A 13,291-nucleotide genomic window follows, 5' to 3' on the forward strand; every position below is an offset into this window, starting at 1 on the left:
CCAAAAACTCGGTGGGTTATTTATAAGGTTTTGAGCATTTTGTGGACCACTTTCTTGACTTGATTTATTTCATGCCATCAACCATCACAAATAAAGCCCGTGTCAGTCTAGGTATTTGACATGTTTTATTTTAAACACACCTGACACACCTGATCTTATGAGGGATTCTATTCAGGGAGTTGAATCATTCTGAGACTGCGGTACAGATGAAAAGATTTTAATAATTTTTTTTTTTTTACATTTTGGAGAAACCACTTGTTATAAGTTTTGTTAAACTATTTAAATTTTTCTTTGATTGTTTTTTTAGCAGCTGAAAGTAAATAAACCTAACTTGCAATGAGATGCGTGTTCTGTGCCCATGGCAGAGGTCACAGAATCGAAAATCAGATACTCCTCTGGTGCTCGCAGGATCCGTGTAGGTGGTCAATTAGGTGAGAGACGTTATTCCCCCTGGGGTTCGCCTGTTTTCTGCGCTTACACCTTGGGCCATCCGCCTTGCAATGAGGATTGAGTAATTTTAATAGCAACAATAACTGATAGGCAGGATACAACCTTCTGCATCCTTATGCAACAAATGTATCTAGGGCAATCTTAAAAATACCACTTGAAAAAATCTGCCATGTAGATTCAGGTCACATTGTTTTTTTTTCTAGTTACCGTATTTATCGGGGTATACCACGCACCGGCCTATAACACGCACCCTCATTTTACCAAGGATATTTGGGTAAAAAAAAGTTTTTTACCCAAATATCCATGATAAAATGAGGGTGCGTGTGTGCGCGTGTATACCCCGATATACCCCCAGGAAAGGCAGGGGGAGAGAGGCCGTCTCTGCCCGCTTCTCTCCCCCTGCCTTTCCTGGGGTCTAGAGCGCTGCTGTCGGCCCTTTTCACCCCCTGGTTATCGGCGCCGCTGCCCGTTCTGTCCCCCTGACTATCGGTGCCGGCGCCGATAGCCAGGGGGAGAGAAGCGGCGCCGACAGCCAGGGGGAGAGAAGGGGCAGGTGAACCCATTGCCGGCGCCGCTGCCCCGTTGCCTCCCCCCATCCCCGGTGGCATAATTACCTGAGTCGGGTCCGCGCTGCTCCAGGCCTCCGTCGTGCGTCCCCAGCGTCGTTGCTATGCACGGCGCGGCGCTCTGACGTCATGCGCCGCGCCGTTCAGCGCATAGCAATGACGCCGGGGACGCACGACGGAGACCTGGAGCAGCGCGGACCCGACCCAGGTAATTATGCCACCGGGGATGGGGGGAGGCAACGGGGCAGCGGCGCCGGCAATGGGTGCCGCTGCCCCTTCTCTCCCCCTGGCTGTCGGCTGATAGTCAGGGGGACAGAACGGGCAGCGGCACCGATAACCAGGGGGTGAAAAGGGCCGACAGCAGCGCTCTAGACCCCAGGAAAGGCAGGGGGAGAGAAGCGGGCAGCGACGGCCTCTCTCCCCCTGCCTTTCCTGGGGGTGTATCGGCGTATAACACGCACACAGACTTTAGGCTAAAAATGTTAGCCTAAAAAGTGCGTGTTATACGCCGATAAATACGGTAATTAGATTTTTTTTGAACAAGAAATAAAAAGATAAAAATAAATAAAAGGATCCCTTTAAAGTAAAGAACAGTAAATGACAGTTATTATCCAGGTAATAGTCAAAACATTTATCTAAAAACATGCTGCTCCAGTCATAACATGCTTATGAAGTGAGGAAAACCAGAACCGATGCACATCATTTCAACAGTAATGCAAAGTGTCATATTAAATGCATATTACTTCAAGCTAAGACCCCAGTTGTCCATTTCTTGATAAAACTTTTGTTTCTTTCAAGTTTTGATATAGCATGTTTTCTACATATCATGTAGATAAGAGCAACGGAATGTTGATGACGTAATTCGCTACCTTTAACTACCTATTTTTAACTATTATTTACAGTCAGCCAGAGCTTCAGTGTACCAAAGTCCCAAATATTGAGGAATGCATATAGTCTCTGGATGGAAAGCAGTCTTTGTACATGGAATTTTTTCTTTCTTAAATAGGAAACTAAACAGTATTACTGTTTGTTTTTTATTTCTGGTAACTCCATTTTGCCTGGTATAAAATAAATTAAAGACAAAAGCAAAAGGAAAGCTGTGGGAAACTTTTTTTTTTTTAAGAAACACATTTTAGGATTTTGGCAACAGGGACAGTACAATGTCCAGATAGGTTTGCCACAGCATTCAAAATACTCATTGATAACTTCACTATTTTCTTCATTGCACACCATATCTTTCAAGTAAGAGATAAGGTAGTCCATATCAATGAAATTTAGTTTATATGTGGCTTCCGTTTTGGTTTTTCTTCATAGGATTCCCCATATTCATTTACTCTAGTCTTATCCACAGGATAAAGCCTGGAGGAGAGAAAAAAACAAAACAAAAAAAAAAACGACATGTTAGCAATTATAGGTGCACATCATGCAACAAGATTTTTATGGGAAAAAAGTAAGACTTAACTTGAGAAATTTTACTGCTCACCAAGTTCCAGAGTAAGAAAGTGAGAGAGAATTGACATTACGAAGATAAACCTAACCTGAGCCTATGTGGGCAGAAAATATAATATCTTCATAACACTTTATAATAATTGTCTACTGTCTTCAATAGAGATGAGTGAACTTACAGTAATTTTGATTCGTCATGAACTTCTCGGCTCGGCAGTTGATAACTTATCCTGCATAAATTAGTTCAGCTTTCAGGTGCTCCCGTGGGCTGGAAAAGGTGGATATAGTCCTAGGACAATCTTTACTAGGACTGTATCCACCTTTTACAGCCCACCGGAGCACCTGAAAGCTGAACTAATTTATGCAGGATAAGTCATCAACTGCCGAGCCGAGAAGTTTGTGACGAATCGAATTTACTGTAAATTCGCTCATCTCTAGTCTTCAACTTAAATTGTTTTACTTTATGAGCTGTAGAAGCCATCAATAAGTAGAATGTTCAGGTGTATGCTATAGTATACTTAATCTACAGTTCTGAATAGGCAGTGGATCTGAAATCTATATTAACTCCTTAGTGGCATTCTGGCTTCTTAGCACAGTAATATATGTTTTAGATATTTGTTAATCTTATCTTAACCCCTTCCAGCAAAATCAGGTACATGCCACATGATGAAAAGGGCTGACTTGGCACATCACCATGTACAGTTTAGTGAGCAGGGTCCAAGTGCAGCTGTCCCTGGCAGACAATTGCTCCTATTTTTCAGTGCTAGCAGACCAATAGAAGTGACAGTTGTGGGGCCAACTCTACCCCCCCTCCTGAGAAAGATTGAGGAGTGAGTTGAAACGTTGCTGCTACACATTTTGATAGAATACATTTTTCTCACGTTTATCTTATCTGGAGTGCTGCATTGAATCTTTATTTTTTTGTATCCAAGGGAGACCACTGGGAACTATACCTCCAACTCTATACTTGCACTCACACTTAGTGAACATTTACTAGTGCTGCTGATTTAGTCAATTCATTCCCCCCTCCCCTTCAACCCTTCCGTGCCATTTCATTCCCCCTTCATATCTTATACCACATTATTCCCCTTGTACCAAATTATACCCCCTTTGCAACATCATTTCCCCTTTATCCTCCCCCACTTCATTCCCCCTTTATTATCCTCTTTGAAAATTCATCACCCCCTCTGCCATTTCTTCCCCCTTTATCCCTGTGCCACTTTATTTCCCATGTGCCAAATGATCCCCCTTCACCCCCTTTTCCCCTTCCCCCCCTGTTGGTCTTCTTACCTGGCCAGCAGGCTCAGGTGTGGCGTTCTCAGCGGGTTTAACATTCTCCTGACGAAAAGGCGCATGCGCCCAGCTCACCGAGGCGGTCGCACCTGATGTGAGCTCCGCGCCGGCTGCAGAATTAAGCCAATATAAGCACCGTTTAACGGCTCTCAAGCAACGGAAAACTCACCCGGCCCATCATGAGTCACTCCCGATCCGCGAGGAAGAAGTTACAACCGCTCTCCCAGGGATTGTCACAATCTATTACGGACATCTTCAGGGCCAGCACCCGTTCCAAGATGGCCGTCGCAGCTCCCCTCGTGGCTGGGGAGAACTGATGAAGATGAAGAACACCAGCAAGCAGAGCCAACGCCAGCTGAGATGTTCCGCAACATACAAGCGCTCTTCAAGAAGGAACTTGCACAGGCTGTAGCTACCTTTACAGAGCAAATACAGGAACTGTCGCAGAGGGTGGTGGACACTGAATCTAAGATAGACGACCTGGTGGAAGCCGTCGACACGGACCGCCAGGATATTGATGACCAGGCCCAGCAGCTGGAGACCCTCACCTTAAAGATGGAGGACCTGGAAAATAGCTTGCGGAGGGCCAACTTGCGACTGCGGGGTTTGCCAGAATCCATGACCGACCTGACCAAGGTTCTCACAGATCTCTTTTTTGAGCTGGCACCCCACCTCGAGCCTGAGCTGCTACGTTTTGACAGGATCCATAGGGCCCTGGCGAGGCCTAAGAACACCTATCTCCCCAGGGACGATGTGCTTAAACTTCATTATCCGGAGGTACGTGATGTATTGCTGCTTGTGGCCAGGGACTTGCCTACCCTCCCGGGCTTGCCACCATCTGCTAAACTGTTCTCAGACCTACTTTGGCCCTTAGGAGAGAAGTCCGTCCTGTTACCTTAGCCCTGATCCAGAAGCAGATAAAGTATAGGTGGGGGTTTCCATTTTCTCTGTCCTTTCAATTGAATGGCCGTACTTACCTGATGCGCACCCTGAAGGAGGCTCTAGAAATTCTTGCCTCGGAGCAGATTAGGCCTGTTGATCTGCCGCCCCAGCCCCAGAGAGCTGCACGCCCTACTCGCTTGTGGAATCAGCCGGGCAGACGCCGCTCTCCTCCTAAGCCGAACTGAGTTGCACCTGGTTGGGGTCATTGCGACTCATCGTTGTATACCATCACCTTTTGGATTCTCCCTGGACTGCCCCGGGACTATGCTTGATTTCTGATTTTGGCCTGGATGTTGTCAGCCAGCTGTTGGTGCTGGATGGACTCCATCTCTCCACAATGGTGGCAGTGCAGCCGGACAGTTGTGCCTTACTCCCCCGGTAATGGGGTACGGAAGAATGACTGGTCGGGGATCGCCTGGACCCTTCTTTCCACACCTGGACTTTTATGTTCTATTTCTATGTTTGTTTAGTTTGTTTCTTGTTTGTTTACTCTATGTTCCTCTTAGGTACACTCCTGTTGTCCACTTCCCTACGCAGTACGATTAGTGGTAATTAGCTGGCACAGTTAATTGAATTTGTGGGAGGGGTTGGGTACCTACATATCTCCTGCAGCTTTCGGCACAGAGTATCTGACCCGATCTGGCTACGTGTAAGATTCCACTTCCGGCTCCTGTCGTTCAGGGAAGTCTCAGGGCAGGTAAGTGCATAGCTCTGCCATGTCACTAAGCTAGGTGGGCGCCGGAAAAAGGGGGCTCCACAGCCGTACTGGGCTCCCTTGAGACGGCCGCACACAGGATCACTTGCTGTCAGTGACGGGCGGCTACACGCGCAGTGGCGTCTGCACGTGTCCTTTGTTTACCCCACAGGCCACGTGGCATCCCGGAGCTATACGTCAGAAGCCAGCGTGTGCGCTCCGGGATGTGTCTCATATGCGGGTGTCGGTGCCGGGCTTATTTTGCATGCTCACTGCATCCTCCGGGCTGTTGATTGTTTGCTAAGAGAGAGAGGGGGGGGGCGGATCAGCATTTGCTCCTGTTACGGCCGGCTCTGGCGGTTGGCGCGCCGATCCACTTTCTAGTGGTATACATGGCAACGGTAGAGCGGCGCAGGGTGCGCTTTCTGCCAGAGCTGGTAGAGGGCTCCATAGTTCTGAGGGGTACTGCATGATAAGGTAAGAGAGGGGTGCTCACTCTCCCTTTCCTTTTTATGGGGGTCAGTCCATGCGTCTTAGGGTGTATAGCTTCATAAAATTTTTTTATATATATTATATATATATATATATATTATATATATATATATATATATATTATATATATAATATATATTATATATATAATAAATATATATATATAATAAATATATATATATAATAAATATATATATATAATAAATATATATATATAATAAATATATATATATAATAAATATATATATATAATAAATATATATATATATTAAATATAAATATATATATAAATATATATATAAATATATATATAAATATATATATAAATATATATATAAATATATATATAAATATATATATAAATATATATATAAATATATATATAAATATATATATAAATATATATATAAATATATATATAAATATATAAATATATATATATATATATTTTGACAGCCAAACGATGATTTTCTACTCCTTGAGAGCCCGAGCAGCCTGCCCAAGGATTTGGATACGCTTCTTGCAGTTTTTCGCAATCTAAACATTCCCGTGGCAGACAAGAAGGTGGAAGGTCCCGCCACGACCATTACATTCCTAGGCATTATTCTGGATTCAGTTAGTCTGGAAGCTAGGTTACCAAGTGACAAACTGGATCGTATCCAGGTGACCATTCACGGAGTGATTCGTTCCCCGGTCTCAAGTAGACGTCAGTTACAGAGTTTATTAGGTTTGCTTAATTTTGCTATGCGAATCATACCTCAGGGCAGAGCGTTCGTTTCTAGGCTCCTGGCTCTTTTACCAACAGCCCCTGAGGCAGAGTCCCCGGTGGTCTTTGATCAAACAGCCAAAGCAGACCTTATCATGTGGAATCACTTCCTAGCCGAGTGGAATGGGGTGTCAATGTTCATTCCCAAAGCTTGTGAATACTCACCTGTCGTTATTACCGATGCAGCAGCTTCCACAGGTTTCGCTGCTATTTCAGCACCACACTGGTTCACTGCGCCTCGGCCAGCGGAGTGCCTAGCGCTGCCAGAGTTTTCAACCACATCCGCCCTGTTCGAGATCATCCCCATTGTGGCCGCAGCTATTACCTGGGGTCACCTGTGGCACGGACAGACTGTAATTTTCTACATGGACAACACAGCCACCCGGGATATTATTAACAAAGGGAGATCGAGGTCTCTCACCATTATGTCATTTCTTCGGAGATTAACATTTACAGCCTTGATCAGAAAGTTTCATATAGAGTGTGTGCATATTGAGGGGGCTAGGAATGTGGCTGCAGATGCGCTTTCACGTTTTAACTTCCAGGTATTTAGCGAAGCAATGCCGGAAGCGGACGAAACTCCAACTCCGGTTCCTGCCATCAGTTCTCTGACACTGGACTGAATAGTTTCTATTTGGAGGCAGTAGGTCTCATCGGTCAGTCATTATCTCACAATACGGCCAGGTCATATAAACTAGCTTGGAGAGCATTTCAGAAATTTCAGGCCATCTACCCTAGTCAATCCCCCTTTGATATTCCATACATCCTGGCATTCGTGTCATTTTGCCACACATCATTAAAATTGTCACACAGTTCCATACGCCTGTGTCTAGCAGGTGTACAGCATTACCATTCATTATGTTTCCCAAGCCTTCCTTCCCTTTTTTGTGCTCATCCGGTCAAGGCTGCGTTGAAAGGTATTCAGAAGATAGAAAAGCCTAGACCCCCTTCTAGGGTACCTTTGACTGCAGAGAATTTTCAACGCTTCAGTGGCATACTAGACAGCGCCCCTTTTGGGGTGCCCTCTAGTTTGGTTATTAAAGCCGCCATATACTTAGCGTATTATGGCTTCCTCAGACCGGGTGAGTTCACGAAAACCCAGTATAGTTCACATGTCCTGCTAGTCAAACATTTGTCGCCATTAGGCACTGGTTTTGAGTTAACCTTAGAGCACTCAAACTCATCAGCTGAGTCCGGTGTCAATTAGGTTTTTCCCCACTGGTAATGATTGGTGCCCGGTGAGAATTTTTAAAGAGTTATTGAGCCTGTTACAGGGTCACCCCAGCAATTCACCTTTGCTACCGTTCCCGGTCCTACCATTGTCATCGAAAGACTTCATCAGACATGTTCGCATTTTGGCCCGTACCATCGGCATTGACCCAGCAATAATTTCAGGACATTCTTTTAGGATGGGAGCAGCATCATCTGCCTCAAGAAATGCTGTTCCGTCACATGTCATTAAAAAGTTGGGACGTTGGAACTCCCCCTGTTTCCAAAGATATATACCCGACCCACAATCCGAGATGGCTAATGCTTTTAGTCATCTGGCTGATGTTTAATATGTGCATATCTCTAATAAAATCTATTCCTACCAGTTTGTGTTTTGCCCCCTTCTTCATAAGCTACTTCAATCAGCCAGCCAGGCACACCTCAGGCTTAGTTATTAAGGTAGGGGTCGCATTACTTAACCTGAACACGTCATGTTAAACCGACCACAAGTGGTAATTAGCTGGCAAAGTTAATTGAATTTGTGGGAGGGGTTGGGAACCTACATATCTCCTGCAGCTTTCGGCACAGAGTATCTGCTCCCGATCAGGCTACGTGTCCCCACCCTCCCTCCCTTAATTTTAGATTTCCCCTCTTATTATTATTCCCTAGGGTAGCCCCCTTCTTCATAGGCTACTTCAATCAGCCAGCCAGGCACACCTCAGGCTTAGTTATTAAGGTAGGGGTCGCATTACTTAACCTGAACACGTCATGTTAACCCGACCACAATGTGTGTTATGATGTCGTTATAGCCTTTGCCAGATTACCGCTATCAATGCCGTATACACTTTCCATCTGTAGCATTTCAGTCCCCTCTCCATGTGTATTTAAATATCCCATAATATGCGGGGATTTAACTGCCCAGTGAAGAGAAGTAAAGCCTTTAAGGATTATATGAGATTGAGGCCGGACATCCTGTGCTTGCAGGAGTCCCACTACACACCTACATCTTTTACGAAGTTCTTCCATAGATCGTTTAATCAAGTCTACATGTCTACTTTCCGCACTAAAAGAAGAGGTGTCATTCTTTTACATGACGACTTTCCTTTTTGTGTGGAAACAGTGCTGAAGGATCCTGACAGCCGCTTTGTGATACTGGAAGGTTCCATTGATAATAAGAAATTGTGTATTGTTAACTCTTATGCTCCTGTTGACTCTATCCCTTGTTTTAGTTCTCTATTTAGATCTATTGGATCCCTGAGCTACGATTGGTTGATTTGGGCAGGTGACTTCAACTTTGTGCTTCACGGCGAGATTGATCGTTCGCACCACGCCCCCCTTTGTAGATCGGGGACCCAGCAGCGACAGGTAATGCAACTCTTTACTGAGGGCAATTTGGCGAATGTTTGGAGGGAACATAATGGCCACATAAGGGGTTACACATATTACTCTCCCTTTCAGCACTCTTATACACGCATAGATTGGATACTAACTAACACCCTTCTACTTCCTAGGCTTACCTATGCTAGACATGTCCCGTCCTCCTGGTCGGATCATGACCTGGTGGTAGCAGCCTTTAATTTAGCGGAGAAATCTACATTCCCCTTTAGGTGGAGACTTAACGAGTCACTTCTTACTATACCTCGTGTGCGAACACCATTGGAGGCGGATCTCTCCTCCTATTTTTTGACTAACTCTAGTGACGCTCCTGAGCCTTGCTGGACTTGGTTGGCCCATAAGGCCTATATGAGAGGCCGCATTATTTCATTGGCCTCTGGAGGCTAGCCCTGCTAGATTGGCTCTGGAGGCTAAGCTGGCTAGGCTTACATTTGCGCACCAACAATCCCCCTCACTTTTCCTGTATAAAGCACTTAAAGATACTAGGACCCAATTGGACGCCCTGCTGTCCAGTTAGGTGGAGAAGGCTATGCGGTGGACCGGCGCCACTTATTACCGTTATGCTAACAAACCTGACCGTCTCTTGGCCTCCATGTTGCGCAATACCGCGTCCTTTAATAGAGTCCACTCACTGCAGATCAGACCCGGGGTCCGCACGTCCAATCCTGACCACATATATGCTGCATTTCACGCTTTCTATACTTCTCTTTACTCGGCTCCTCCGCATCACTCATCTTCCGATGCTATTTCTTCCTTTCTCTCCTCTATATCTTTACCTACACCCGAACCCGACGCCCGAACCCGACGCCAGGGACTTCCTCAATGCACCCTTTACAGCAGAGGAGGTGTCCGATGCAATTACTAGACTGAAGCTCGGGAAATCCCCCGGGCCGGACGGCTTGTCTGCCGCCTACTATAAGAAATTTTCCGCTTTACTGATATCCCATCTTACCTCACTGTTCAACTCCATGCTCCAGCCCCGCACACTTCCCCCGGAGTTCCTTGACGCCCATATCACAGTCATCCCGAAACCTAATAAGGACCCCTTGCACACGGCCAACTATAGACCCATATCACTGCTCAATATAGACTCCAAATTAATCACCGCCATTCTCGCTCATAGGCTCAATCGCTTTCTTCCCGCATTGGTCCATGCTGACCAAGTGGGATTTATTCCCGGAAGGCAAGCCCCTGACAATGTCCGCAAAATCATTAATCTTATCAATTGGTCTGCCACCACTGACACCCCCATGGTAGCCTTGGCACTGGACCTAGAAAAGGCCTTTGACAGTGTCTCCTGGCCTTACATGTTCGCTGTACTGCACAAATTTGGTTTTGGTGGCCCATTCATCACGATGTTACACTGCCTCTATTCCACCCCACGGGCGTACCTCAAGTTGCCCTCCACCACGCCTCAGCCTCTCTCTATCAAATGTGGCACACGTCAGGGATGCCCGTTGTCACTGGCCCTATTCGCCTTGCTCATGGAGCCTCTGGCGGTACACATCCACTCTAATGTTGATATTAGGGGCGTGAGGGTGGGGGACGGCAACTATAAATGTAGCCTGTTTGCTGACGACTTATTATTGACGGTCACTATCCCTCTCACATGCCTTCCCAACCTAGGCCACGTCCTAGATAAGTTCACTGGAGCATCTGGACTCCGTATCAACACCTCAAAGTCGGAGGCCCTTTATTGTAAAGTGCCTACTGCTACCAAACACAATCTCCCTGAATTTTGGGTTTAGGGATTCTTCCTCTGGCCTGTCTTATCTGGGGCTTCGCCTTACTTCCACGCTACCTGCCTTATATCCTGCAAATTATACCCCCTTGTACCGTTCCTTGAGGGCCGACCTTAAGAAATGTGACTATCCCTATATATCATGGGTGGGGAGAATAAATGTGGTCAGTATGGTACTTCTACCCCGCTTGTTGTACCTGTTTAGGACCCTTCCCATACCGGTCCTACGGAATGACCTTTCCTCTCTCCAGCGAGACATCTTTGCATATATATAGTCATATAAGAGACCCAGGATAGGGCGGGCTGTTATGTATTATCATAAGTGGGTGGGTGGACTCTCAGTACCACATCTACTTAAATACTATTACGCTGCACGTATTGCCCAGCTTGCCCTTGTTCATGCCAAAACCAACGTTCCTCAATGGGTAGCCTTGGAGGAATCGCTGGTTGCCCCCTACTCATTGCCTGCACTAATGTGGACTGCATCCCCTATATCTACACTTCTTCCGTCTTCTGCCATGGTAGTTCTTCATGCTCTTTCCCTCTGGCGCCGGGTCCGCTTTAAGTTCTCTTTACAATCTTTTCCTTCTCCCCTACTCTCTTTCTTGCACAATCCATCATTTCCTCCCAGCCTTACTCCCTCTGCTTTTCTCTGGTGGCGCTCACATGGGTTGACTTGTCTGAGTGACATTCTGGTTGGTCATTCCCTTCCTACTTTAGCTACTTTGGTCCACCGACACGCGGTGCCTAGCAGGGAACTATTTAGGGCTAGACAAATCGTGTCCTTTTACACATCGTTGCTCCCTAGAGATGCACGGGTTATCCCCACCCCATTTGAATGACAAATGCTGTACTCCCCTGGTATGTCTGGTCTACTTTCTTTGATGTATTCCCACTTCAACTCACCACCACAAGACACTAAACTCAAGTTTATGCTGGACTGGGAGGGGGATACCCACTCAACTCTCGGCGGCGCAGTGGAGAGATTGTTGCACTACTATTAGTAAGGGCAGTTGGCAGGTCTCCCTGGTAGAAACCTCATTGAGGATCTTACACCGTTCCTATAGAGTACCGACCCTCCTTCACACCATTTATCCTCACATCTCTCCTCTGTGCTTCCATGGATGCGGCTTTAGGGGAACCATGTACCACACTTGGTGGAGCTGCCCCGTGGTGGCTGAGTTGTGGACACAGGTGCTTGACTTGTTGACAGCTATCCTTCCCTGTAGAGTACCACGTACCCCTTCTTACTGCTTGTTGAGTCACAAACCCCTTAGAATGCAATATCGCCCATTTAAACTCTCCCAATATGTCCTGTAAGCCACTCGCATTCACATCGCCGCTCGTTGGCGAACATCAGACTTACACTTCAGCATGGTGGTGGAGAGGATCAATACTATTATGCTGAATGAAAAATTGTCTGCTATTAAGGAGGATCGGGTGGACCATTTTAATTTACTGTGGGATCCCTGGTTTTCCTCCACATACTGTCCGGAGATTGGCCATCAGTTCTCTCTTTACTGACCCATGGCCATACTTGTAGGGGGGTGGGGGGTAGTTTGGTACTTCGTAATTTATGTAATGTTGTATCTTTTACGTTACCTACTGACTGTGGTCTGGCATTGTATTTCCTCAACTGGCTGATTGACTGGCACCATACCTTTCTTCTTGCCTAATATACATATTGTTCTTCTACTATACATATTGTTCTTCTACTGTTTGTAAAGTTATCGGTTAGGTCCTCGGACCTGTTTTTCTTTGTACAACTGTGTTACACCTGTGCTATTTTTCATGCATTCAATAAAGCTTCATTGTTGGATGGTTAACATTCTCCTGACGTCCTTTGGTCTGCACTGAGAGCAGCAGCGGCGGGCACTGATGTGTGACGTCAGGGGCATCACTGCCAGCAGCCGCTGTTGCTCACAGCCTCTCAGTGAGTGCAGTGGACAACAGGAGAATGTCAAACCCGCTGAGAGCCACAGCATCCTGCTGGCCGGGTAAGAAGAACAGCAGGGGGAAGAGGGAGGGGGAAGAGGGAAGGGGAAAAGTGATGTGGCACAAGGGGTGGGATCATTTGGCACAGGGCACATGAGGAATAAAGTGGCACAGGGATTAAACAACCATGGAATTTATTTTTTATTTGTACCCGTCAGCCAATCACCAGCTGAGACGGGGTACCATCTGAGGGGGTCCATGTCTGAGCGGCCGTGGATAAGGGAGAAGTGTAATTCCCCAGACAATTCCTTTAAAAAGGACATCCATAATCACTGGAGGCCCCACTGCTCAATATTTCTGTC

General features: G+C 46.2%; 1 protein-coding gene across 1 annotated transcript in view; it reads right to left on the reverse strand.

Annotated features, from left to right (window-relative positions):
- Window positions 1-1,504: 1,504 nt before the first annotated feature.
- Window positions 1,505-13,291, reverse strand: part of CLPTM1L (CLPTM1 like) — a 90,634-nt gene continuing 78,847 nt past the window's right edge. Inside the window, exon 18 of the mRNA XM_056520290.1 lies at window positions 1,505-2,375. Within this exon, the coding sequence (XP_056376265.1) occupies window positions 2,291-2,375 (85 nt within the window). The 3' untranslated portion in view covers window positions 1,505-2,290. The remainder of the gene's footprint in view (window positions 2,376-13,291) is intronic.

Source organism: Hyla sarda, chromosome 5, assembly GCF_029499605.1.
Source record: "Hyla sarda isolate aHylSar1 chromosome 5, aHylSar1.hap1, whole genome shotgun sequence".
In the NCBI taxonomy this organism is placed as follows: Eukaryota; Metazoa; Chordata; class Amphibia; order Anura; family Hylidae; genus Hyla; species Hyla sarda.